At 38.3% G+C, this 25,600-nt stretch overlaps 6 protein-coding genes across 8 annotated transcripts; 4 read left to right on the top strand and 2 right to left on the bottom strand.

Moving 5' to 3' along the window:
• The first annotated feature begins 245 nt into the window (after positions 1-245).
• On the top strand, positions 246-2,295 carry LOC108119437 (salivary glue protein Sgs-3). Its single transcript, XM_017232623.3, has one exon. The coding sequence runs from the start codon at positions 359-361 to the stop codon at positions 1,367-1,369; it is 1,011 nt and encodes a 336-aa protein (XP_017088112.2). The 5' UTR covers positions 246-358; the 3' UTR covers positions 1,370-2,295.
• Positions 2,296-3,971: 1,676 nt separating this feature from the next.
• On the top strand, positions 3,972-9,469 carry LOC108119440 (band 7 protein AGAP004871). Its single transcript, XM_017232626.3, has 4 exons — positions 3,972-4,230; positions 7,859-8,375; positions 8,441-8,606; positions 8,778-9,469. The coding sequence occupies exons 1-4, from the start codon at positions 4,029-4,031 to the stop codon at positions 9,027-9,029; spliced, it is 1,137 nt and encodes a 378-aa protein (XP_017088115.1). The 5' UTR covers positions 3,972-4,028; the 3' UTR covers positions 9,030-9,469.
• A 779-nt stretch (positions 9,470-10,248) lies between these two features.
• On the top strand, positions 10,249-12,970 carry Mec2. The gene is made up of 4 exons (XM_017232624.3): positions 10,249-10,574; positions 11,756-12,269; positions 12,324-12,489; positions 12,552-12,970. The coding sequence occupies exons 1-4, from the start codon at positions 10,397-10,399 to the stop codon at positions 12,753-12,755; spliced, it is 1,062 nt and encodes a 353-aa protein (XP_017088113.2). The 5' UTR covers positions 10,249-10,396; the 3' UTR covers positions 12,756-12,970.
• LOC108119439 (NADH-cytochrome b5 reductase-like) lies at positions 12,663-14,162 on the bottom strand. Of its 2 annotated transcripts, XM_017232625.3 has the most exons (3): positions 14,098-14,162; positions 12,985-14,010; positions 12,663-12,749 (listed from the first exon to the last, which is right to left on the bottom strand). In XM_017232625.3, the coding sequence occupies exon 2, from the start codon at positions 13,952-13,954 to the stop codon at positions 12,995-12,997; it is 960 nt and encodes a 319-aa protein (XP_017088114.2). In that variant the 5' UTR covers positions 13,955-14,010; positions 14,098-14,162; the 3' UTR covers positions 12,663-12,749; positions 12,985-12,994. The 2 variants fall into 2 exon arrangements, with proteins under 2 accessions (XP_017088114.2, XP_070139058.1); XM_070282957.1 differs by lacking the exon at positions 12,663-12,749 and having other exon boundaries at positions 12,871-14,010.
• Positions 14,163-14,173: 11 nt separating this feature from the next.
• LOC108119430 (transmembrane protein 185B) lies at positions 14,174-16,779 on the top strand. Its single transcript, XM_017232615.3, has 4 exons — positions 14,174-14,471; positions 14,530-14,600; positions 14,668-15,242; positions 15,310-16,779. The coding sequence occupies exons 1-4, from the start codon at positions 14,434-14,436 to the stop codon at positions 15,712-15,714; spliced, it is 1,089 nt and encodes a 362-aa protein (XP_017088104.1). The 5' UTR covers positions 14,174-14,433; the 3' UTR covers positions 15,715-16,779.
• A 73-nt stretch (positions 16,780-16,852) lies between these two features.
• On the bottom strand, positions 16,853-24,311 carry LOC108119432 (post-GPI attachment to proteins factor 2-like). Of its 2 annotated transcripts, none has more exons than XM_070282956.1 (5): positions 23,867-24,311; positions 21,858-22,076; positions 20,235-20,499; positions 19,963-20,181; positions 16,853-18,628 (listed from the first exon to the last, which is right to left on the bottom strand). In XM_070282956.1, the coding sequence occupies exons 1-5, from the start codon at positions 24,095-24,097 to the stop codon at positions 18,468-18,470; spliced, it is 1,095 nt and encodes a 364-aa protein (XP_070139057.1). In that variant the 5' UTR covers positions 24,098-24,311; the 3' UTR covers positions 16,853-18,467. The 2 variants fall into 2 exon arrangements, with proteins under 2 accessions (XP_070139057.1, XP_017088106.1); XM_017232617.3 differs by lacking the exon at positions 23,867-24,311 and adding an exon at positions 22,161-22,274.
• Positions 24,312-25,600: the final 1,289 nt, after the last annotated feature.

Here is a 25,600-nt window from a genome sequence, read left to right as displayed (position 1 = left end):
GAGTTTGACAGCTGTCACTCGTTGGACAGCGGATTTTCGTCAACTCAGTACTATGCTTATCGGTACAATAATAAAAATTTTAATTATTGGTAAATTATAGGAAGTAAAGCTAAATGGTATAACAACTAACTTAATTTGAATTTTCCGTTAGGAATTGACTGCTATTAAAATTTCTTTTAAAATTATTAGCCATTTTTGGCTTATTTTGGCTTGCCCTGCTGTGCCCGGCCGATAGTTGGCAACACTGTCAACAACCCTGGTCGCCACACGAGAAGAACTCAAAGCACAAAACTGCATTGGCTTTTAATTGCAAACAGTTTGCCAACGGCAGTTAACTTCCTCACATATTCCCGGAACGATGAAGCTGCTTCCTTTACTCTGGATACTGATCAGTTCCAGTAGCCTGCTCCTGGTTTCAGGCGAGGAGAAATCGGCAAACACTGTCACCGATTCCAAGGTGATCGCTGGGAACTTGTCGACTGCACCGCTTGGAAATGCCACCCAAGGGGGTACTTCACCGGCAGTGGTCGTTCCTGGAACACCGGCTACCCCACCAGCTGTCCAGCAAGGCAACCAGAACTCAGCGAAGGCAGAAGTACCAGTCGAAAAGGCAAAGGATGTGACTACCACTACGGACAATGGAGCCAAGACCAGAAAGCGTCCATTACCAACATCCTCCTCGATTCCGAGTGCATCTACAGCTGCCAAGCCTGCCACCCAGGCCAAGGGGGATGCAACTGCTGCTGCCAGTCCATCTTCCAACAGCACTTCATCGGCTACATCAACCACGACAACGACTGCAAAGCCGCAGGCTGCAGGATCAGCCATAGTAGCCGAGGGTCAGTCCTTGAGCGATGTGACCAAGGCGTCCAGCAGCTCCAAACCCAACAATTCCACTGCGGCCACAACAAAATCAGCTATTTCTAGCACCTCAACGACCACCACTACCACCACAACCACCACCACTACGACCACTACCACTCCCAAGCCCACTAAACCGCCTGTTGCCTTTGGCATGAACACGCACAAGGAGTGGGAGGAAGAGCAGAAGCAGGAGTCAGGTCCACCGAAGGGCAATGATAAGAAGAATAAGGATAAACCGGCAGCGGCCGGCGGTGCTTCGTCTCAGCCTTTGCCAGTGCCATCTTCTACGCTCGCCGAACCGGTGACTCCTGTGGTGCAAGAGCTGACCAGCAATCTGGCCGATCGTGGCGGCAACGTGTATGTGGTGCCAATTGTCACTGTGCTGCTCACCGTGCCGCTGGCCATCGGTGTGGTGATCGTTATGTATCGTCGCTTCCGTGACATGTGGAGCACCCGCCACTATCGCCGCATGGACTTCCTGGTAGACGGCATGTATAACGACTGACGAAGGCGGAATCAATCCGAACTAGCCCTGTCCACATACTCCTCAGACCATACTTCCTACTCTTTGACTGGAATTCGTTAGCCTCTGAAGCTCTCTGAAGCTGGAGAATAATTATTAGTTGTAAAGCTGCAAGCGCTTGCATCAAATGCAAGATCTCTCGAGTGAGAAAGGATACAACACACATACACACACACAAACTAGGATATTGCTCAGTCAATTAAAACAAATTAGGGAGAAGTACGAGTAGAGAAATCGCTTTAAATTTTACTTCCAAGCGGCCAAATTGAATTTAAAAAAACCAAACTGATTTTTTTTTTTAATCGATGCAAAATTGAGACGATGACTTTTAGGCATTTTGGATTTTATGTCAAGCATTTGTTAGAAATCAGCAAGGACGAACCACACACACACTTACACTCATAAACACTTACATAGTCTATATGTGTTTGTGCATATTATATATCTAATTAGAAAGTATATAAGTATATTGGGAAGCTGCGACCAAATTGTATCGACTTTACCTAATCATCCATCAAGCGCAATTAGCAATCACACTCTCATTCGATCTAGTATCTAACCGTAATGTGCCTTACGAATCAGCTCTATATAGATACATTTATATATACATATGTATATGAAAATACCTGTACACTTTGATATTCTGATAATCTCAAACTTTCTAGATTGAGATGTATTTTCCGCATTTACTTTACGCAACTCACTCAAAAACACAATACAAGCTACAAACAAAAAAAAGCAGCAGAAACCAAAAAAAAAAAAAATTATATAAAAATCACAAGCAATCGGCCTGAAACAAGCAAATTTATTGCATAACTTTGTGTAGATATATATACTCTATATATACAAATAATTTTTGTTGTTGTCAATGTAACAATTACAATAAAGCGAAAGGCATTCAAATCAAATTTGTGCGAAATGTGTATTTTTTTTTGTGAAAAACAATACCTTTCCTGGGACTAGGCATCTGTTTATAGAAGTCTGGGTCTACAGTTACTGACCGGGAAGGGTTCCGATTCCCAGAAATCGAAGAAACTAAACTTTTTTAAACAAAAGCTCTTACCCAGAATAACTATGCATTTATTTATTTATTAATTTTCCATAAAAGCAATAAATTGTTAAGAGCTTTATATAGATTTAAAATCATGATTTATTAGAGTATTTCTAAGATTTAAAGCGTTTGCTGTAAATCTTTTGGTTAACCCATTAATGTCAGCATTTATGCTTTATGTACCCATCTCCCCATAGGATTCCCTCCCCCTATACATCCCTTGATGATTTGTTTTCCGCCAAAGTTTTGTGTGTCAAATTGGTTTTTGTAATGCCTTCGACCTGACCTGGTCGATAACAGATCACCAGCGCCTGGGCTCGTCTCGTCTCGTCTCGTCTCGGGTCTGGATTTAGACAAATGTTCTATATATGTAGAACTCTCTTTGTTTTTGTGTTACCCAAGATCTCCCAAGATCCCAAAAAAAGAAAATGCTAAAGAACTCAATGAAATGGTTTATAAATGACCGCTAGCTCTATGGATGAAGTTGTTCGTAGCTCGTTTCAATAATTTAAACAAAAAGAACTAAATTATCAACAAAACGATCCTATCCGAACCGAATGGAATGTGTGAAATGAGCCGAGAAACTGTTTCAGATTTTGTTTTTTGGTCAGGATGATTTTTTACCCATTAATACAAGTTTTTTTAAAAACACTATTATAAGTATGAAATTATATATTTTTGATGAAACAATTTACAAGTAAGAGTAATAGCAGAGTAGGTTGCAATTAATAATAAAATATGGAAATATAATACATTAGTTTCTGGTATAGAATTCTTTTCAATACGTATTATTATTCATCAAACCTACATACTTACTAATATTAAAAAAGCAAAACTAAATTACCCAGAAACTAGAAAAACTAGTATGGGTTATACTTCATCAGAAAAATTGTGTAATCTATTTGTTTATACCATCATAAACACAACAGAACTTAAAATAATTCTAAAAAGTATTAATACAATTTAAAATCATTATTAAAGGAAAACACAAAGGTATCAGATATAACACTAATTTTTGGCTTTTTTTTTAAATTAAAAAGCAGGGCAGGGAAAATATAAAAATGAATAAAATAAAAAAATCTGCCTTCGTCTTCGATCTAGGAAGGTTTCATTCTTTATTTTAAAAAATATGTTTGCGGTGGTAATGGACGTAGATAGATCTCTTCTTTTTTTTCCAACTTTCTTTTTTATTTTTTAATTTAAAGTGGGTTTTGGCCACTTTGGTCTCTTATTTCCTCCTTTACTTTAGCTGATTTTATTAAACAAGCAGTTGGTATTTATCAAGCTATGTGTCATTGTCTTTTAGTTTGTACATACATTTTTAATAATAATTATAATAATATACAACACAATAACACATTTAATATAAAGCAGTATCCTCTAGTCTAGAGGATCTGCTTCGCTTTGTATCTTTGCTTTTTCGTTTGGCTTCTGCTTTTGATTTTGGTGATGCTGGGCTGGAAGCCACCTCCGCACGCTCATTCGAAAACGTGCGCTGGACGCGTGCAGTTCTCCAAAGATCCCTTCTGGACCAAAAATCGACACCACTGATCTCGATTCTAATCGTAGTACGTAATAGTAAATCCAAAAATGCATCCTGCCTCGCCGCATCAGCACCGCGCGCGCCTTCATATCGGTTCCCCCGGCGGATCCGGTTCGGGGTCGGGCAACGTGCAAGCCTCCTCCTCGACGGAGACCTTTCCGTTGACTCCGCAGATCCACCAGTCGGGTCAGCAGCATACAGTTCATATTCCGCCCTCCACATCGCTGCCGTACCAAGGACTCAAGACGTGTAAGATGTTTTCCGTGGGGGAGTGTCCTTAAAAGGGAATATAAAAAATTATTATTAATAATTATTATATTTGTACATAAGATATAGATATTTTTTATAAAGAACCTATGAAGATATTTTTGTCCAGTGGTTGCTAAAATAATTAAAACTTTCATTAAAATATCAATTAAACGAAAAAGTACTTCTTTAATAAAGTAACTCTCCTTAAACTTCCTGTCTACACATTCTCTTTAAGCCTTAATATTTATTCTATCATCCTAAGAATAATGAAAAATACAGTTTGAACTAATATTTAACTAACTTTTGAAAACTAAAATTCTCTTTTATAAAATAAAACAACATGATTTTATTATCTATTTCATATTTTCATCTTTTTAATCTTATGTCTTATGCCTTTATTCTGTTTATTAATTATAATTTTATGCATAATTCCCTAAATATTAAAGGTATCTTCCTTTAAAAACCAAAAATCTATAACATTTTAAACATTCCCTGCAAGAGGATATATAATAACCTTAGCATTATGTCAAAGAAAAACATTCCTGATTTCTGGACCGGATTTCCAGACGCATATAGTATAACCGAAAGAATATATTCGCTCTACGTTTTGTTTAGCTCATAAAAATATACGCACATTGACTGCTAGATACAAATAGTTTTTCACATTATATGACCTCACAGAGCTCTAGAGATCCAGAGATCCCCAGACCAAGAATAATTCATAAATGCGATATTAATGCCCCACAAAATGATAATCAAGGCACGTTGAGGTGAGACCATGAATCATTTTCATTGAAAAAAAATCTGAAATCCAAAGCTCCAGCTCTATAAATGTATATGTATCTGTAAGGCATATTGAATTGTATCGATCACGACCACCTATGAAGTATGCAATATAAACTGTGCGCCGACATAAAAAAATAAATAGAAATTTTACCAAATCGGCTCGGACATGTCCATGGAACATGGGCAGCTGGTACGAATATGTTTTCTACCCGGATCCAATGGCATCATATGAACCGAATCGTATCCGTGATATAAATCGTATTGTCGAAACTCGTAAGATAAACAAGAGGAAAGAAATACTCAACACCCGACGCTGGGACGTAAACATTATCCATGGGAATAAATAGTTCCAGCGTTAGGTGAAAAGAGCAAAACAAACAAAAAATCAGAAAATAGAAGATCATATTCAAGAACGAGGTCTACACACACAGTAAAAAATAATCAAAAAAGAAAAGATCATTAAAAAATAATCTGTATTGCTTATACACTATTTTAGATACTGTCCTTAGGTCAACAATATTATTTAATAATTAATCATTCAATTATTTATTTCTCCTTGTGTATCCACTGCACATACAAAACAATATTAGCCATAAACAAAAGGCTCGTGCTTATGTAGTTAGTCAAGCATAAAAAATGCTCCGAAACATTATGTGGATATTTATGGAATTTACAGCATTTTGTACTACATCAAAAGCAATTTGTACAAATTAATTGCCCAAAAACAGAACCATGGCATAATCATATTGCTGGACCAATTGAAATAATGCATGCAATTGCCTAAAAACTGTTTCTCATAAGGCCGGCTAATTAGAAATAATTTTTCAACACACATTTAATTGGGTAATAAAATTTAAAAATCAATATGCAATTAACTAATATATGGCACAAGTTTTTCCAAGTTTCCCAATATCGATAGAGCAAAAAGTAAAATAAAATAAGAATACCCACTTAGAACCACTTGCCAAAAACTGTATCTTTCGCCCAAATATGTTGAAGGACTTTCCTTCACTTCTCGATCAATAATAAAAAATTCATTTTTTTCCCAATCTTAGTGTGTTAATCCATGAATCTCCTGTATCCGGAATCGCCAATGTTTTCCACCATTTGTCCTTGGAGTTGTCGCATCTTCTTCAGTGAATCCCCATGTATATTTTCTTACAATCTCCTCATTAGATTCTAGAACTCTTGAACTCCTTACAGAGGTCCGAAGTCCAGTCCAGTCTTTTTTCACTATCTTCGAATTCGTTTACATATTCCTCAAACGAGAGTTTAAAGTTATTTAAATTTTTCCCCTATCCTAAAGCTGCTTTCTTACATTAAACTATCATCTTATGTGCTTATTTATATCGTAGCCATGTATAGCTACATATATGTAGCTGCTATTGAAATGTCTTCATGAGACTCTAGATCTCATAAGGTCCAATTTTTCCAGGTTGATGAAGAGTCCAGTCTTTCTAACAGCTTTCAGGCATATCGAATTTTTTCAATATCTGATAGCCTGTTCCCTATAATAAACTATCACATATAGCTGCTATAGCAATATCTTTATGAGACTCTTGATTGGTCATAAGGTGCCATTATTTCTGTCCGATGAAGAGCCCAGTGCTTCTTTCTCTTTCAGGCATATCCGAATCCTTTAATATATTCGTCAAACGAGTTATCATAGCCATAGCTATACATGACATATGAAAGTATTGCAATCTCCTTAAGAGACTCTAGAGTTCATAAGGTCCAATTTTTCCAGTCCGATGAAGAAGATATCTTCTAAAGCCTTTGGGCATATCCGAATCCTTTTTCATATTCCTCAAAAAAAACCGTTTTTCCCGTATCTGAAAGCTTATTACCTATTATCCCAAGTACTTTTATAGAATATCCTATCATGATCATCCGAGTAACAAGCCACTTCCCAGGAATCTGATGTTGTGATTTGGATGGGTAACTCTTGGATGATTGTAGATTTGTTTTCGGTTGGTCAACAAAGATGTGGAAAAGCTGGGATGCTCATTCAGCAAGTGGAAGTATATATATTTGGATTGTAATCTCTGGGTAACTCTTGCCTCTTCATTTTGGAATATATTAAAGTAAAGACATCAATATTTTGCAGCATATTCGTCCTAATTTTATTTCATGGAAAGGCCACCTGGTATTTTAACATTTAAACAATTATATTTTAAATCCCTTAAATCTTCATAATAAATTTTTGAAAATTCTTAGTTCGGCTCTTAGACGGCAATATATTTTTTAAAGAATCAAAGATGTCCCCTTCATTATTTCACACCTTGGACCAAATAATAATATCTTCAAAGTCTATGCAAGAATATTAAGAACACAAACAAAAATAAATCATGCAATTGTTTAAAAAATTTATATCTAAAAAAAAAACAATTTTTCTGAAAGTTCTGATTATAAAATTACAATTAATTTTGGTTATAGTTATAGACGTATTTGAAACACAATCAAAGCACCAATTTGGCGCAACAAACGGAAGTGAAAATCATTGAAAATCACATTTTTGTATTGGCAACAAGTGCTCCAATTTCCCCCGATTGGGAATCCGAATATTTGAAAATTTTTGAAAGGGAAGTGGAACGTGCCAGACGCCGGAGATTCGCGTTCACCAGATGTTCCCTCGATTGCCTTTCAATTGCTTGTGAAATTTGCGATAAACAATAGACGCCTCTTTGGCTAGACTGAGGGAAAATGATATGGTTTATTTGGAAATTAATCAACCTAAACCTAAACAATTGGAAGTTATTTATTTTATAAACCTTACCATTTTGAGTATTTATTGTCTTCACCACTTCATTTCTCACTGTATACTTACTCCTGTCTCTTCCAGCCGAGAACGATGACATGGGCTGTGTGGAGATACTGGCCACCGTGGTCTCCGTGCTCATCATGGTCCTGACCTTTCCCATCTCCGTCTTCATCTGCTTCAAGGTGGTCTCCGAATACGAGCGGGCGGTGATCTTCCGGATGGGACGACTGCGCAGCGGAGGAGCTCGCGGTCCTGGCGTATTCTTTGTGCTGCCCTGCGTGGATGACTACTATCCGGTGGATCTGCGTACCGTCTCCTTCGATGTGCCGCCGCAAGAGGTTCTCTCGAAGGACTCGGTAACGGTGACCGTGGATGCGGTGGTCTATTATCGCATCAGTGATCCCCTCAAGGCCGTCATCCAGGTGTACAATTATAGTCATTCGACCAGTCTCCTGGCAGCCACTACGCTGAGGAACGTTCTGGGAACCAGGAATCTCTCTGAGCTGCTGACGGAACGGGAAACGATATCGCACACCATGCAGATGTCCTTGGACGAGGCCACCGATCCCTGGGGCGTTAAAGTGGAACGTGTGGAAATGTGAGTTGTTGTTGTTGGACTTTGATGAGCCTTTGAGTTTAATTTGTGATCCTTCGATTTTACAGCAAGGACGTGTCCCTGCCCACGGCTCTGCAAAGGGCTATGGCTGCAGAGGCGGAGGCCGCCAGAGAGGCCAGAGCCAAGGTTATAGCCGCCGAGGGTGAAATGAAATCCTCACGAGCTTTGAGAGAAGCCTCCGAAATTATATCAGCCAGCCCGTCCGCCTTGCAGGTGAGTCTGAAAGTCTAGATTAGGAGGTGTGTATCAAAAAGGAAAAAGTTCTTTTTTTCTTACTATGTGATACCCGATACTCGTACTTTTAATATTTCAATACCCAATGTTTCTATAGTTTCCTATAAAAATGAAAACATTTATTAATTAAAATAAAAACCCATTTTTTAGCTCCGTTACCTGCAAACCCTGAGCAGCATTTCCACTGAGAAAAACTCAACCATTATCTTCCCACTGCCTATGGAGCTGTTGACACCCTTCCTGAATTCTCAGGCTCATGTACAACAATTGCAGTTGCAACATCAACAGCAGCAACATCAACAACAACAACAGCAACAGCAACAACAGCAGCAACAGCAACATGCAACAGGTCCTGGAACGCCAATACATCGGCATCAACATCATCAGGCACATCACCAGTGACGCTCGATGTCGGTGCTGCAGCCGTATCTGGAGGCACTGCATCGCTGCGAGCTCCAGAGGCAGCAGCGGAATGTGGCGGATCCGGATGACGATATCGTTGGGTATTTGTTGTAAATTGTAATGCGATGGCCGCAGCAGCGACAAAGCTCTCTGGGGGAAAACCCTAAAGAAAATTAATCATTTGCGGGGTTAACATTTTTTACCAGACTTTTCACTGAAAAAAAAACGAAAATTCTTTAGGAAAATAAATAACAAATTACACTTTTTTTTGTGCTCTGTATATACTAAAACCATTTTTTTTTAACAATTAAATTAAGAGTTTAAATTAATGAGAAGGTAGATATTTAGAAACCTATCTTAATTTTAAAATTTAATATCATTTATTTAATACAAATTTTATAAATTTTTTAAATTTAAAATTAAACAAACCGGTTGAAAATGCTTGAATACGTAGTTAAAAAATTAAATAAATGACACGAAAACTTAAAAATAAACTAAATTGATATAAATGTTTTTAAAAACTATTGAATAAAATAGAAAATATAATATAAATAATGAATCGTTTTTTCAAGTGCCTTTCATGATAATTTAAACGCAAAATAGGGTATGTTTTGAAAAAAGAAGATTATCTCTATGAATCACACTTTTTTCCCATGACCTAAGCTCTCTTGGTCCAAGAATCGGACAGATTTTTAATCTGAGGTTCTGAAATCGATAAACTGATGGAGTAATATTTTTAAATACTGATAGCGAAAGCTTTCGTTGATCGATTGGGGGATTAATCTGTTGCACGAGTGCTTTCTGAGCTTGTACTTTTTATATTTTTTCTTTTTAAGATTCCACAGATGAATCATTCTGCGAATGTGGCTCGACCGGCAAGGCCATAATTTTTTAGAGGGGAGATTAAAAAGGTTACAGAACTAAAATAAAATATATAATATAAATTAATTACAATATTAATTTAAAGTTTTAACAGCAAAACCTATCCTTAGATATAAAATTAAAAACTTTTCACAGTTTTCTATTCTCAGTTTGAAACCTATCACTTATAGTTTACTTATATCTCTATAGATTATCAAACTTCCATATTTTTAATAATTTATAATTGTATTTTTTTAAATATTGACCTCACCCTTAATCCATAATCATATTACTCGATGCACCCTCGTAACCCGAGCAGAAAGTGGAACGATAAAGCAGTATCGTTTGGAGAACCACCCGGGGCTCCCGGCTCGTATTCTTATCTCGTCGAGTGCTTCAGTGCTTGGTGGGATTGGACAAATCGAACATTTTCCGATGCTCTGGCAGTAGTTGCTCCGGCAGTTTCGAGAGTGTTTCGCTGACCGGACCGGACTGGAACAGAAGCCATGGCATCGCAACTGGACGATTCACCCGTGTATGCCAACTATGAGGATATGCGCAACTCCGGCCCGACCAGCTCCACGGATTATATGGTCCAAATGGGTCCCACTGGAGATACTGTTCGAGTGCCGGTTGTTCAAATACCGCCAAAACAAACGCAACAATATCGGGGGTTTAAGACCTGTGAGTATATACTATATATATGGATTTTTTAGAAATAGTGTGGAATAGGTAATCGATTTTATTAAACTTTGGATTATATTTTAAAATATATCAATTACATCCTAAAGTACTTGACAAGCTGTCTTCTTTGCGATGAAAATAAATATTATTTGCTTTTATGATTCACGATAAAAATGTTAAATATTATAAATATATTTTTTTAGAAGCTTTTTTCAACTTGCTTTAGTAAAGAGTTTATAAGACCTATAGGCTATCTTAGGAATCCTACCACTTATAGATTACTTATATAGATTATCATATCCCTTACTTATGTCATTTCCATGTATTACCTAAAAATTGATATTTCAATCAGCCGGAACTATATATTTACCTTTGAAATTGTTTATCAAACTGTAATCGATCGATGCGACTATTAAAATGCTAGCGAATTTCTTAAGAATCGATTTCTTGAGATTAGATTACGGACAAACAATGAGCCAAATGCGATTGAATACTCCCGGGTTTTGGTTAAAGTTTGTATATGTAAGAGTTGGATACTCGTAGAGTAATAAACCTGAACGGAAACCTTATCGGTTGTTACTGGAAGCGTCATTAAGTCAATATCTATAGAAACAAAAATAAATAATACACCCTACACAGCTACAACCGATTTCCTTTGAAAATTATATCTAAATAAAAAATGATTCTGACGTACAAATAATAATTCTGTTATCGATTTAGATATTTATAATTCTAAATACTCATATATGTACATAGGTGTTTGATTGATAAGCTTATAGTTTCATCAGCTACTGGGTGGCAGTATCACACCTTTGTTTTATTAAATAACTTTAATTATTAGCCGTAAACATTAACATATCCCTATAAATTTAAAAAATCACTACAAGATTGTGTCTAAAAAAGCCTTAAATTGGCATAAAAATGAAAATGTAGCTCCGAAAATATTTATCATATTGAGTTAAAAATTACATATATATATGTAGATAAAAATAAAATAAAAATTTTAGATATTTTGAAAATAATAACTGAGTTTAAACCCTTAAAGGAAGTGCTGAAGAACATCCGGACTGATAACTTTTGATCTAATCATGGGCTCTTCAACATTTTATATATAGTAGTAGTACTTATATAACTTAATTAAAGTACTTAATGGAAAATACAATAACATTTTGTAATTCCAGCGGAAAACGAACCCCGAGGATGCATGGAGTGGATGGTTACCATCCTATCCGTCCTTGTCTTCATCATCACCTCGCCCATTTCCATCTTTGTCTGCTTCAAGGTGGTGGCCGAGTACGAGCGTGCCATCATCTTCCGGCTGGGCAGACTGTCCGGCGGAGCCCGTGGACCGGGTATGTTCTTCATCCTGCCGTGCATCGATGAGTACCGCAAGGTGGACCTGCGAACGGTCACCTTCAATGTGCCGCAGCAGGAGATGTTGACCAAGGATTCGGTGACAGTGACTGTGGATGCCGTGGTCTACTATCGTATCAACGATCCCCTCTACGCCGTTGTCCAGGTGGAGGATTATAGCACCTCTACGCGCCTACTGGCTGCCACCACACTGCGCAACATCGTGGGAACTCGGAATCTCTCCGAGCTGTTGACCGAGCGCGAAATTCTTGCCCACCTCATGCAGTCCACCCTGGACGAGGCCACCGAGCCCTGGGGCGTTATGGTGGAACGTGTGGAGATGTAAGTGGGTGCCTTACACCTTTAGAACTGTCGGCTAATGAGTATCCCTTGCAGCAAGGACGTCTCTCTGCCCGTTTCCATGCAGCGAGCCATGGCCGCCGAAGCGGAGGCTGCACGGGATGCTCGCGCCAAGGTGATAGCCGCCGAGGGTGAAAAGAAAGCCGCCACTGCCCTAAAGGAGGCCTCCGATGTGATCTCGGCCAGTCCTTCGGCTCTGCAGGTGAGTGTTCTATCCATCTCCTTGAAATATTTACTCAAACATGGGATTTTGTGATTTTTCAGCTCCGTTACCTGCAAACCCTGAGCAGCATCTCGGCGGAAAAGAACTCCACCATTATCTTCCCGCTGCCTATGGAACTGCTAACTCCGTATTTGGCCAAATACGCTGCGCTGATGCCACAGGGTCCTCCTCCTGCTCAGCCGCCGGAGAAGTACGATGTCTCGTTCATAAATGCCCAGGCGGCGTGGCCCAAAACAAACCTATAGGATATTCCACAATGTATTTCAATGATGGCGCTTTTAAAGCCCTTGCTGGGTATTTTATTGTCAGTTTTTAAAATCTATCAGTGTATGAATGTGCAATGAAATCGGACAACTAGAACTACTAAGGAACAAACCTTGCCAACAAGACAAACTGCAAGGATACATCTTTAAACTTCGTCCTAGACCGAAGTTACGATTCCTTACAACCATTTTTTTTTTTTAATAAACAAACCTCTTGTTATTTACAACAAATATACATTGGCTGGCTCCAGATCCAAAGCTTTGGTGGCCATCTCTTTCATATTCTCTTGAAATCTGGAATCTCCCGCTATGATGGCCACGCGAGTTCCTGGAATGTTTTGGTTTGCAAAGCTGGAGAGCTCCGAGATGTCCAATCGCGATATCTTGGCTGCCTCCTTGTATCGCAGGCTCTTGGCCAGCTCCAGGCACTCTGGTAGGCAATGATCCGCCGCCTGGCAAGCGGAAGATCCACATTGTTGGTGTGGTAGATACAAGCAGCTCTTGTAGTTCCAGTTGCGAGCGAATTCTAGGAGCTCCTCTCTGAAATATACATGCTGGAGATCCCTGGAGCAAACCAAATGCCAGATGCGACTCATGTCGTCCTCGTTCTCGAGCACCTGCCGCACCAGAGGCAACGTGGGGGCAATGGCCACTCCCTGGCAGATGATAAAGAGGCATTTGGTAACGCTGGCATCGTACTGGTAGTTTCCTATCGGCCCTCGGAACTCCAAGATATCGTTGACCTGGACAGAAGCCAGTTTCTGGGACATACCACCGCCGGATTGGAGCTTCACCAGGATGCGGAACTCTTTGGCGAGAAAGTCGCTCCAATAGGGCGAGTAGGGACGCAGCAGGGAGCCATCGCGGAGCATCACATGATGGCCGGGAGGAATGTCTAGCACTGATTCATCGTCCTCCTCATTCACCGCATGACGGAGGTGTAAAAAAAGCACAGTATCATTCGCTGGATGGCTTTCCCGCCAAATCAAACGAAACTTTGTGTAGGGTAGGATCACATTCCGCTTGCCGGCCAGCAGCAGGCGCCGACTTGGTTTCGGTTTGTTATCGAGGATGCAGTTAGTACAGCCATTGCCACAGCAATCCGATTCCTGAATGACAAACGGATCCTGCTCCTCGGAAGCCAAAGATTCCCTTTTTAAATCCTGCTCCTCGGTCACCATAACCGCACAATGTTGGAAAACGTCAAACTTAGTTCAACTTGGACAGTGTCTCCACGCTAAAAAAAATAATTAATAAAATTAAAAAAAAAAAATAAAATTAAATTAAAAAAACAAATATTTATTATTTTCATAAATATACATACATATTCCCTTAAAATAGCTACAAACGACTTAACTGTCAACACTGATAGCTGTCAGGCGACGATATACAACACTGTTTGTATTCAGGCAACGCTTCTCAGCACTAGGACAGTAAAATTTGTTAAACATCACGCTAAAATCAAAAATAAATAAATACGAACGTCATATCGGCCGATCGTAGCTATATCTCTGGCCCCGTTACTCCCCCCCCGCCTGAGATCGCGTGCAATAGAGAGCGCCCAAGTGAGAGAGTGAGAGGGAAAGCCAGGAGAGCGACGATGAGCAACTAGTGTCCACCAGTGCATCCTTTGTCCAGCTTGGAGCCGCTCTCTCCGAACATGAACCTGGAATCGCTCTTCCGCGACTTCAATCCCTGGTAAATAGCGTGCATAGATGCCTCTAATTGGTCACTCATGTCTCCCGATTTTTTGCAGCAAATTCATCGTCCACTGCAGCCTGTTTACATTTGTGACGCTATTTGCACTGCGTCTGGATAATTTTATTGGTGAGTACCTGAGCAGCCACACCTGGATGTGTTACCTAATTGAATCACCCTCCAATCCCATCCACAGATTGGCCCTATTGGGCTATTTTTACGCCACTCTGGATATGGAAGTGCACAGCCATACTGGGTGCCATTGTGGGGGCGATTGTGTGGTGTCGCTACCCGCACTACCGCCTTGAGGGCGATGCCTACACTCAGTTCAAGGCCATGCTCATCTCCCTGGCGCTGCATCTTATATTACTGATGTTCGAGCTACTGGCCTGCGATAAACTGACCTCGGATAGGCACCTCTGGGTGCTGGTCTTCATACCGCTGATCTTTGGGTCGGTGGTCAGTGTCGGTGCCTGTGTGTGGGCCGTGAAGCATGATCGTTCCTTTGAGCTGGAGCTATTCCTGGCTGTGAATGCCCTGCAGTTCGTATCACTGCCGCTGAAACTGGACAAGTTTGTGTACTGGCACTGGGACGTGGTGTTTGTGCCCATGTGGATTGTGATTTGCCTGAGTCTGGTCAGTGTTCTCTACAATATTATATTCTGTGGCATTATGATGCGCACCCCAGAGGTGTCGTTGCAACAGAAGAAGGCGGCTCTCAATGCGGCCGTTGGAAATATATGCACGGTGCTGCCCCTGCTGTGCTTTCAGGTAAGCTGTGGATTAACTTTTTATTGGAAATTATATAAACATGTGCTTTTTTTTCCAACGAAACCAGGTGGTGATATGTGACAAGCTCGACGGCGAGCTGAAATTCCCATATATAGTGGTCTTCTCGCCGCTACTCGTCTCCATTCTGGCCCTAATCATTCTCAGCTTTACGGCCAAGGGCGGAAATATGTGGTGGTTCGGTATTCGGAAGTCATTTAGCCAGTTCCTGTTATCGGCCATGCCCTTCCTGCAGGAATACGGCAACATTAGCTATCACGCAGAGACGCACAGCGGCAATGCCGGGCAATCGGTGCCATTGGATGCCACCTCATCGTCGACGAGCACGGGCGGCGGTAGCGGCAGCGAGCAGTTGCACGAATTCGGGAAGCACGACAAGAAAAGTAAGAAGGCTGCCAAGAACGATATCCTCAAGCCGGTGGTGCCATTCGTGAGCATTGATTTGCCGGACTAGATTAATCTGTAATGGACTATGATTGATTTTGAGAAGGAGCAAGAGGAGGAGGAGAAGGAGCAGCAGCACGTAGACCTAAGGACAGACTCTCACCCACATACACACAACTGCACCTTAGTTCAGGTGTTTAAATTAAGCAAACAAACACACACACAGAAACACATCGGCCGTAGCTTTTAGACTCGTACTGAATTATAATTGTAAGCCAAAACGCTAACACCATTCCCCCATCCACCCATTTACCCTCCACGCCATTCGCCTGCATATAATGGCTGTACATATATACATATATATTCTCGTATGTATACCGATCCTGAGTAAGCCCAATTATTCGCTGGGTTATTACATCGTAAAATTGGTTTCTACCGTGATGACGAATCAGAAAATACCTTCAAACGATGACAACAACAACAAAAATTGCCAACCTTGACCTTTAACTACCTTTGACCCTACCTATGAACGGTATATATGTGCAAGTATTATATGTATGTCCTCCCACACTAATGTTTTCCTTCAAAACAAGGCAAAAAAAAAAAAAAAGAAAAACCATAAACACCAATCCTCCCACTTATGTGTAATGCGCTACAAAAAATTGTAAATAATTTAAAAATAATATGATTAAACAGAAAATATCTAATTAAGTGCTTCCAAAATTAAATCTAATTTTTTGCTCCAAGGAACTGACTATAAGACATTTTAGTTCGTATTAATCTTTATTCAAATTAGGAAGCTACAAAGTTTACATATTTGGTTTTTTCATAGTTAAGTTTTTTTTTTTTTTGTTAATTTTTTGCATTAATTCTCTTACGTTGTGTCGCCTAAAAAGTTATGCAAAAAGGTAAAAAGTTGCATTTTAAAAAGTGACTGACCATTTTACATACGAGTATATATCCCAGAAGCCGCTGCCATATAAAACTAATTCGAAAATAGCCGGGTGAGTGTGATGAGATATCGTAGTATATGGTTATATATGGTGGAGTGTATATAGAGCATTATTCTGGAAGTACATACATATCTTCAAGGAGCGAAAGAGAGAGGCACATTTTGTAATTTTGGTTTTTTTTTTTTTTTTGGAAAGAAATCGAAAAAGTATTAAAATGAGTGAGACAAACGATACGGAATTAGAGCGAGATGGGTGTAATGGAAGCAGGGTAGTAATATTATATATATATTTGCTCGATCGCAGGTGCAAGCTGGCAACTCAACTATTGCATAACATATGTCTCTATACAATATATATATAACGCTTCAAGTAAGTAATACAATTTCGTGTGAAATTTAACAATTGTTTCATTGGTTTAGCTACGAAGTTTTTTTTTTCCTTAAAAGGGGGTATCCTCCTCATCCGATCTCTCGTAATTAATAATAATAATGATAGTAATAGTAGGTATTACTTATGGAATAAATCTTGTCGACTTCCGCTGTGTATAGTACAAAGTTTTCTAATTCATTTTTGAACTTTTTCTTCGATTTCAGCTAAATACTCTCCGTTTACGAAACAAAACATATCTATACCCGATACTGTTTACTGTAAAATATTTGTGTATATTGATCCTAATCTGGTATTACAATTCGGTTAACTATAAATATATATTTAATATATTTATTTAGTGAACCTACTTACAACGGAAAGCCTAAAAAATGGAAAAGTGTTTGCTTCGCACCCGCATACTGTTATTTCTTATATTTTTCAGTTTTTCATCCTTATATTGTTTTGTTTTTTTAATTTTACTATTCAAGTTGGCTAAGAACAATTTTTTTATTTACTACTTTTTATTTTTTGGTATAGTCTGTGTTTCATCTTGATTTGCCGATTTTAAGGATAAAGTGATGGGATTTACAAATAAAAATTAATTATAATTTTCAAAAACATATTTTTGAAAAAAAAATAATATATATGTATAATTGTTGTATACCCATCACTAAACCTCCAATCCGTGTGCCACTACTATTGGTTATTTCGTTGCCCTCGATTTCGCAGCTTAATGTCTATTGTCTGGATTTTGTTTACAGTGTATTTGGGATTGGGAATCGGGCCAATAGGACCCGACACCCCGACATAATCCCCGCAAACATGTTACTCTTTCCTTTTGTATAAACGATATGTACTAAGTGGTAAGTAATACGATTTCTAATTGCCTAAGAAATGAAACGCTTTTCGTTTCAATTTTTTCGTTTTTTTCGATATTTTCTGTTTTTTCTTTTTTAAGTTTACTTTTTTCGGATTTTCGAAATTTCAAAATTGACTTGAGATCTTTGGCGAGCTGCGATCCATTAGGCATTCATAATTATTTTATTTCTTGGATTTTCTGGGTGCACTTAGATTGTAGGTAACTTATTTCATTTATTTAGAATGTGTACATAGAACCGTATGTCTCCTACATTGACATATCCATTGCATATAGTACATGCCTGTATACATATGTTTTTTTTTTTTAATAATTAATATAATTTTTGGAACTATGGAACATTTTGGTTTCTAGCTTTCGTTTTTGGTTTTTTATTTAATTTTTTTTTTGTAGTGTATCCGGGTGGTTGGGAGCATCGAAGAAAATGTATAAAGATTTGTTTCGATTTCTGTTCTTTTTTTATGGGGTGTGGAAGCGCTTAGTTTTAAATTTGAAGAAGTTCGTTAGTTGTACGTTTCGTATGGAAATTTTACGTTAAAAAAAAAATATATATAAATATAACACAAACACACTGTACACTGGGAAAAAAAATTACGTCCAGGTGGGTGGTTGACGTGTGACACTCTAGTCCACCTTCGGCCTGTTGCTCAAGTACTGGGAGAGATTATCGCGAGGTCCTTGAACAATCAGCATGAACTGCGAGGGGAAGTCCCAGATAATGGTGAAGTGGAACAGCATATTGGCAATGGCGATCAAGTACTCGAAGAATGCGAACCAACTGAAGGCTGAAAAGGGTAACAGAAGTAGGTATTTAATAGAGGTTAAGTTATAAATAGGTTTAGATTTGATTTTGATTGTGGAATATAATATAATTCATTTAGAATTCAATATCATTTTCCTCTCATTCTCAATTGTTTGCAAATTTGATTGGACTTTTTTCAAGGTATTTATTTTGAAAAATGCTTTAAACATAAGTGAGAACCCTATATTATGCTATACTACATTTTGCAAATTTCTATATATATCTTTTTTGATTCAGATCCGATTCACAAGCAAAATATTTTAAACACTTACTATATCTATTTTCTATCTATCTATATCTACCTGCACCTTTAATGCAACTTCACATTTTATTTATATGTATATTTTTATACCCTTGCAGAGGGTATTATAATTTTGTCCAAAAGTGTGCAACGCAGTGAAGGAGACATCTCCGACCCTATAAAGTATATATATTCTTGATCAGGATCACCTCCTGAGTTGATATGAGCATGTCCGTCTGTCCGTCTGTCTGTCTGTCTGTTTCTACGCGAACTAGTCTCTCAGTTTTAAAGCTATCGACTTGAAACTTTGCACACACCCTTCTTTCCTTTGCACGCAGTATATAAGTCGGAACGGCCCGGATCGGCCGACTATATCCAATAGCTGCCATATAACTGATTGATCGGAAATGGTATAACTTTGGTGTTTTTAGAGTTAGAGAGTTCAAATTTGACACGAGAGCTATTTTTGGCAACACATTACGACATGCCAAATTTCATAAGGATCGGCCGACTATATTTTATAGCTGCCATATAACTGAACGATCGGAAATGACCCAACTTTCGTGTTTTTGAAGATAGAAAGCTGGAACTTGGTACAGATTATATTTTTGGCCAGTTGATCCAATCTACGAAATTTCATTAGGATCGGCCGACTATATCCTATAGCTTCCATATAACTGAACGATCGGAAATGGTACTTGGTAGAAATATCAACTTTCTTATTTTTGAAGATAGAAGCTTGGGACTTTTTTTAGATTTATTATTTTAGTTAATTGGTTTTATTATGATGTATTCATAAGGATCGGCCAACTATATCCGATGTTTGCGATATATATCCGGTTTTAACTGCAAGGGTATATCAACTTCGGCTCCGCCCGAAGTTTGCTTTCCTTTCTTGTTTTTTAAAGATCTCTTGGCAAAATGAGGTTGAAACCTACATATATGATGACAACATCTTTCGCTATCCACCACCGATCTCAAAGCGGAATATCATAATAAATTTCTAAATCAATACCCCATTCCACAATATTAAAATCTTTTAAAATATGTTCCCCTAACTATCCAAAATATATTACCCAAATCGTGACAGTAGAAACGGTGTTTGGCAAAGAACACCAACAGCCCAATGGTGCTCAGAATGGAGACAGCGAAGAGAATCTTCTTCCACTTGATGGACAGGCGTTGCTGCTCACTCAGTTCCTGTCCAGAGTTGAGGATACCGTTCAGCTTGATGGTGGCCAGCATATAGCACAGAGAGCACACCATGAACGTAATGAAAATGCGCTCATGAACGGCTGCAAAATAAATATGTTATGCATAATATTTTTAATATTTTATAAATATTTACGGTAATTCTCTCGATTCGATATATAGGTAACACCGCCCAAAGAAGCTATCTCGATGCAGTTGAGCACCAGGATCAGCGTGATCAGCAGGTTCGTCTGCGAGACCTGGGCTGGAGCCAGACGACGCAGCTGGGAGCGATAGTAGTTCTTGTAGACGAAGGCAATGGGGATGCGCGGCCCGATGTGGAGCGCAATGCTGAAGCGCCAGAAGTAGCGCTGCGGACTGACGCCAGTAATTGCACTTATCGAAGGTATTATGTTGTAGACCTAAGGGGTAAAGAAAGTAGATAATTATTTTTAAGGAAAAAATTGTCGAAAAATGTTGAGATGACTATGTGATACCCGGTACTTAGGTGGCCTTCGTTCCCTATTGTTTTTACTTAAAAAGGTAAAGGACTTATATACAAAAATCAATGAAAATCCCCTATTGCTTATATGTATAACTCCATAATAGGTATAAAAATCTTCTCCCTATATGAGACCCAGTCCTTGTAAAAGCTCCCACCAACTTATTTAAATTTAATGGATAATGGACAGAAGTAAAAGATATCTAAAATTATGATATCTAATCTCTAAAAGTATATATATATATAAAAGATATATAGGTATGATAAGGAAGAGGAATTCAATGATTTTGTATTACTATATAAACTCTATATTGTAGTACCCGGTACTTTGGGTAACTCCCCAATCCATTTTGATTTTAAACAACAGTGTTTAAATTTTGAATATACATATAAATAAAACCTCTTCTATATATATCTTTAGAATAGGTATAAATAGTTGAAAAAAATTGTTATATAACTATGCTCAGTATATAATACACAATACTTGGCGAAATCTGATCTTTTCGGACATTAGAAGGTACAACAAATTTTGAAAACAAATCTATAGCCTATATATCGTTTAAATAGATATGATTAGGAAGAGGAATTCTATAATTTTGGTTTATTATATAATACCCGATACTCTTCCAAACTCTTTCAACCAGTTTATTTTAAAGATGTACAAAATATTACTTAAAACCTCAGTTGCTTCTGTAGCTTTACAATAAACATGAAGAGAAAAAGGGAAACTATTTTTGTTTACTAAATAATACCCGATACTTCTGCCAACTTTTTCTTAATTTAAAGAATATGTTATACAATAAATGTTTAATATTAATTTATTGTAAATCTATAACTAAATATATAACTAATCTATAGCTTTAAAATAAGGAAACCCCTCGATGCTCTGATTCTGCTAAATTATTTTAAACGATTTAAAAATACCTCAACAAATGATTACCTTAATTTAGAACATTAATATACAGTCTCTTAATTATACCGACTTTTATTTATTATTAATCTGTCAGATTTCTTTGTAAAGCCACTTGCAAGTAAAATAAAAAAAAAAACCAAATACCGCTGTGGGTGAAAAAGTCGTTTAAAAAAATGAATTTGCGTGTTTCCTATCTGGCTGGAAGGACCCCCCGGGGGGATGACAGTGATTTGTTGGCCCTGGGATTAACTGGGATTGGAGCAGTTAGTCGTGGATGGACACTCCCTGTCGGGGATTTCGAGGTCCCCGGACCCTGAACCAGACCCAGACCCAGACCCAGACCCATCGAGGGCAATTTAACTCACGCGGCAATGTGTCTCGTGTACATCGTCGTACTGGAAGGCGTAGGCGGTCACGAAGCACGTGAAGAGCGTCACCAGTGGCAGCAGAGCGGTGACCACACAGATCTGATGGAAGCTGGCCAGATAATGGATGGCCACCGCCTGCTCCTTGGGCTGTAGAGGCTGATCCTTGGGATCATTTAGATCCTTTGGTTGCTGTTTGCAGCTAATCGTTGTGCTGGTCTGTAAGGATTATTAAATATTAGAATATGTTCTAAATTAAGTTAATTAAATTAATTAATAAAAAGTTAAAAAAAAAAACTCAACTTTAAATGAATTTAAAATGAAGAAGTCGGCCATCTTTGAGTTTTATTCGTTTAGAGCTTTTCCGCTTCCGTTTCCGGTTTCGATATTAATCCCCCAACGGTATGGGAATAAATGATGATGGCTTAATGGACCTTACCTCAGAGTTTGGATGATATTGGGTTATAGTTCTGAATGCACAACAACAACAACAACAGCAAGGCCAAAAACAACGAAAAGCTCTAAAAATAAAGGTAAGAAAACAGAAGAGAAGGAAGAGGTGTGAATAAATCAATAAACAAAAGGCAAACAATGAGGCATAATGGCGGAAACTATGCGGATATCTATATATAAGATATTATATACTCTTATATATATATCAGCTCTTATATATATCGACTAACTGAATAATGGATAAGGTGCCGCATGGCATCCCGAATTGGATGAAGCCGGAGTTATAAATAAACAAGTCCTTGAGTCCTCCTGGGCGGAATGTGGGGGTGGCAAGGCCATGCTTTACCCTCCCAGCCCCCTTTCTCTCACTCTCTTTTGGCCACTCTCTCTCACTTGCTCTCAGCCAGTGTTATCCTAGCAAAGGATTAAGGCCCAAAAATAGATGAGCTGCTCCTGACGTCACCTAGATGATGATGAGGAAGATGACGACGACGAAGACAATGATGATGATGATGATGAGCCAGCCAGCTGGCCAAAAAAAAAAATTAATTAGCACCGAAAATGAATGGTTAGTTTGTTGGCCAGGCGTTGGAAATGAAATGGAATGCCTTGCGATTAAATCAGGAAGCAGGACACGCACGGTAAACAATGAAAGAGACAGGAACAAGCACAGAGACAGAGACAGAGGAGGGACAGAGAAGATGAAACCCCGGCAGGGACATTTTTTGGCCAAAAAACCAATGAATGATTAAAACAAGCACCAAACAAACAAAGGCCACCAAGTATACCGTAAATTAGAGAAACTAACCGAGGGGCACGTGAAAAGTTGCAGGGGGGTAGCGACTTATTCGGGTCAGGAAATCGATTTTTATTTTTGGCACATTATTTGCACCTATTTGTTTTTCCAATAAAAATGATTTTAAAATCAATAAATATAATACAAATACAAGATTTATAAAAATTATGCTTAGAAAAAGTTTCTTAGTTTTTAAAAATAACCCTAAAAAAAATAATTATATATTTTAACTTCATAAACTAAATTTTAATAATTAAAATATATTCTATATAATTATATATTAACAAAAATATGTAAAAAAAATCCTCTACAAAACAAAATATTTTTAGCCTATTTTTAAGATGATTTCCCCCCCTTATTTGGGTATGTGATGGGGGGATGGGATGGATGGAGGAGGTCCTGGGTCTTCTGAGCAGGAGGGGTGGCATGCGCGGTGGCTGCGGAAAATTACAACAAAATGAAACGAGCCGAGGAGCCACCCACGCACACACCCACCCACCCACACACACACATTTTTATGACGATTGTATGGAAGGTTGCGAGACATGGCGGGGGGAAAAGGTGCTCCAGCCAAGGGGTGCTCCAGCGGGGGTGAACCTGCCATTCGCTTAATGTTATATAATTTTTTTTTTTTTTTGGCCAGGCCAAACAAACCATAAATACACAAGCACATACTCGTACATAATGGAAGTGAAACGAAAATACATAAAACAAACGAAACGTTAAATAAATAAATATTAGTTTCCAGGGGTAACAATACCGTTAATGGATCAGCAGATCCACTCTCGATGATGGTCCCGCTCTCGCTCCCTCTGCCTGCTGGGGTGCCTCCGCCTCCGGCGATGCACTCTCCGCCTCCGGCATCAATGGTGGCGGTGCTCCCGCTGGACGCCGTTGCCGCTCCTGATGCTGATGCTGATGCTACCGCTGTCGTTGCAGTCGCCGCACCCTTCCCGCTATCTAGCGTCCCTGTTCCGGTGCTCCGTTGCATTTTGTGGTCTCTGGTCGGCGCTGCTCGTTTGCGTTTGCCTTTCGATTTGGCTATTTGGCATAATTTGCATGCCCCACGCTGCCGTCGCCGAGTTCTGACCGCGCGCGCGCCTCTCTTGCAACTGTTTCACGGTTCTGCTCCGTTCTGGTTCCTTGGCTGGCCGATTTTCCGCATTCCGCGTCTTTGCTGCCCTCTTTTTTGCGCTCTTCCTTCCTTACATTTTCTCCATTCCGGCCCACGCACACGGCCAGGCGTTGGGCACACTGGCGGTTTGGGGTCACACTGTTGGCCATGTACCGTTAGTTCTGACAAAATGGCCACCCGTATGAGAAAAAGCGGGATGTTCGAAAGTTTTTGGAGGAAATATTTTTATTTTATTTAAGAAATTGCAAATGAAAAAATAGAATTTGAATTATTTTTGTTGTTTATAGGTTTCTTAAGGGGTTATATACAGTTGTGATATATGAAAAAATCGATTTTTTTTTTATTGCATATTCTTTAAGTATATTCTATTGGGTGTACTCCCACAAAAATTGATAACGATCGGAGCATTAGATCCGAAGCTGTAGCTATTTATAGCACACTATCTGCATATAAAACTTGAACAAACTTGAAACTTTAAACACGATTATCTCAGAATCTTTTTTTTGGGAAATTACCTTTGCGGTGGACACGATTACTAAAAAACTACTAATCCGATCAACACCAAATTTTGACCACTTATTTATTATGATATTAACTAGTCCGTGAACGAGGGATTTTCAATTTTTTTGAAAACTCCTTTTTTAAAGCACAAAAAACGAAAATCTTATACCTTGAAAAAGTAAATTTTTTGTTAAAAAAGTCGCCATTTTTTTTTTAATCAAAATTTTTAAAAATCCCTCGTTCACGGACTAGGCAATACAATATACTAACTATACTTTTTTGAATTTTGGATTTCGGATGAACCGTTTTCGAGAAATCATGTCCACCGCAAGACACCATCGAAAAAAGACGATCCGGGAATTCGGCTATAACATTTTTGTTATGTAATATTTTTTTTATGAACAAATTTAATTAGGTACCCAGAAACATGTACTAAACAACGTCGGTAAAACATTTTTCATAAATATTTTCTATGGTGTCAAAAAAAAATCGATAAAAATCCATATTTTTGCGCGGTACAACTGTATATAACCCCTTAATACGTTTCTTACCTTAACAATATTACTTAATAAGGACTCTATATTATACTACCTTATAATAAATAATAATTATATACTATAAATACAAAAAAATTGGTAGGTTTTCCTCAAGTTTCTGCTTTTCAAAAGACTTTCCCCTTGAAATAAAAACTAAAACTTACAAAAAGAAATATTTTAAAAGAATATTCACTTAATTTATCTACTCCTACCTATTTTTATTTAAAAAAGTCTTTTTTTTTTACAACAAAAAACAAATAAATAATCTTTTAAAAATATTTTCTAGAAAATAAACTGTTAATAATAAATGAAAGCTCTCCAA

Source organism: Drosophila bipectinata, chromosome XR (assembly GCF_030179905.1).
Source record: "Drosophila bipectinata strain 14024-0381.07 chromosome XR, DbipHiC1v2, whole genome shotgun sequence".
NCBI classification, from domain to species: Eukaryota; Metazoa; Arthropoda; class Insecta; order Diptera; family Drosophilidae; genus Drosophila; species Drosophila bipectinata.
This window is presented reverse-complemented; position numbering and strand designations above follow the sequence as displayed.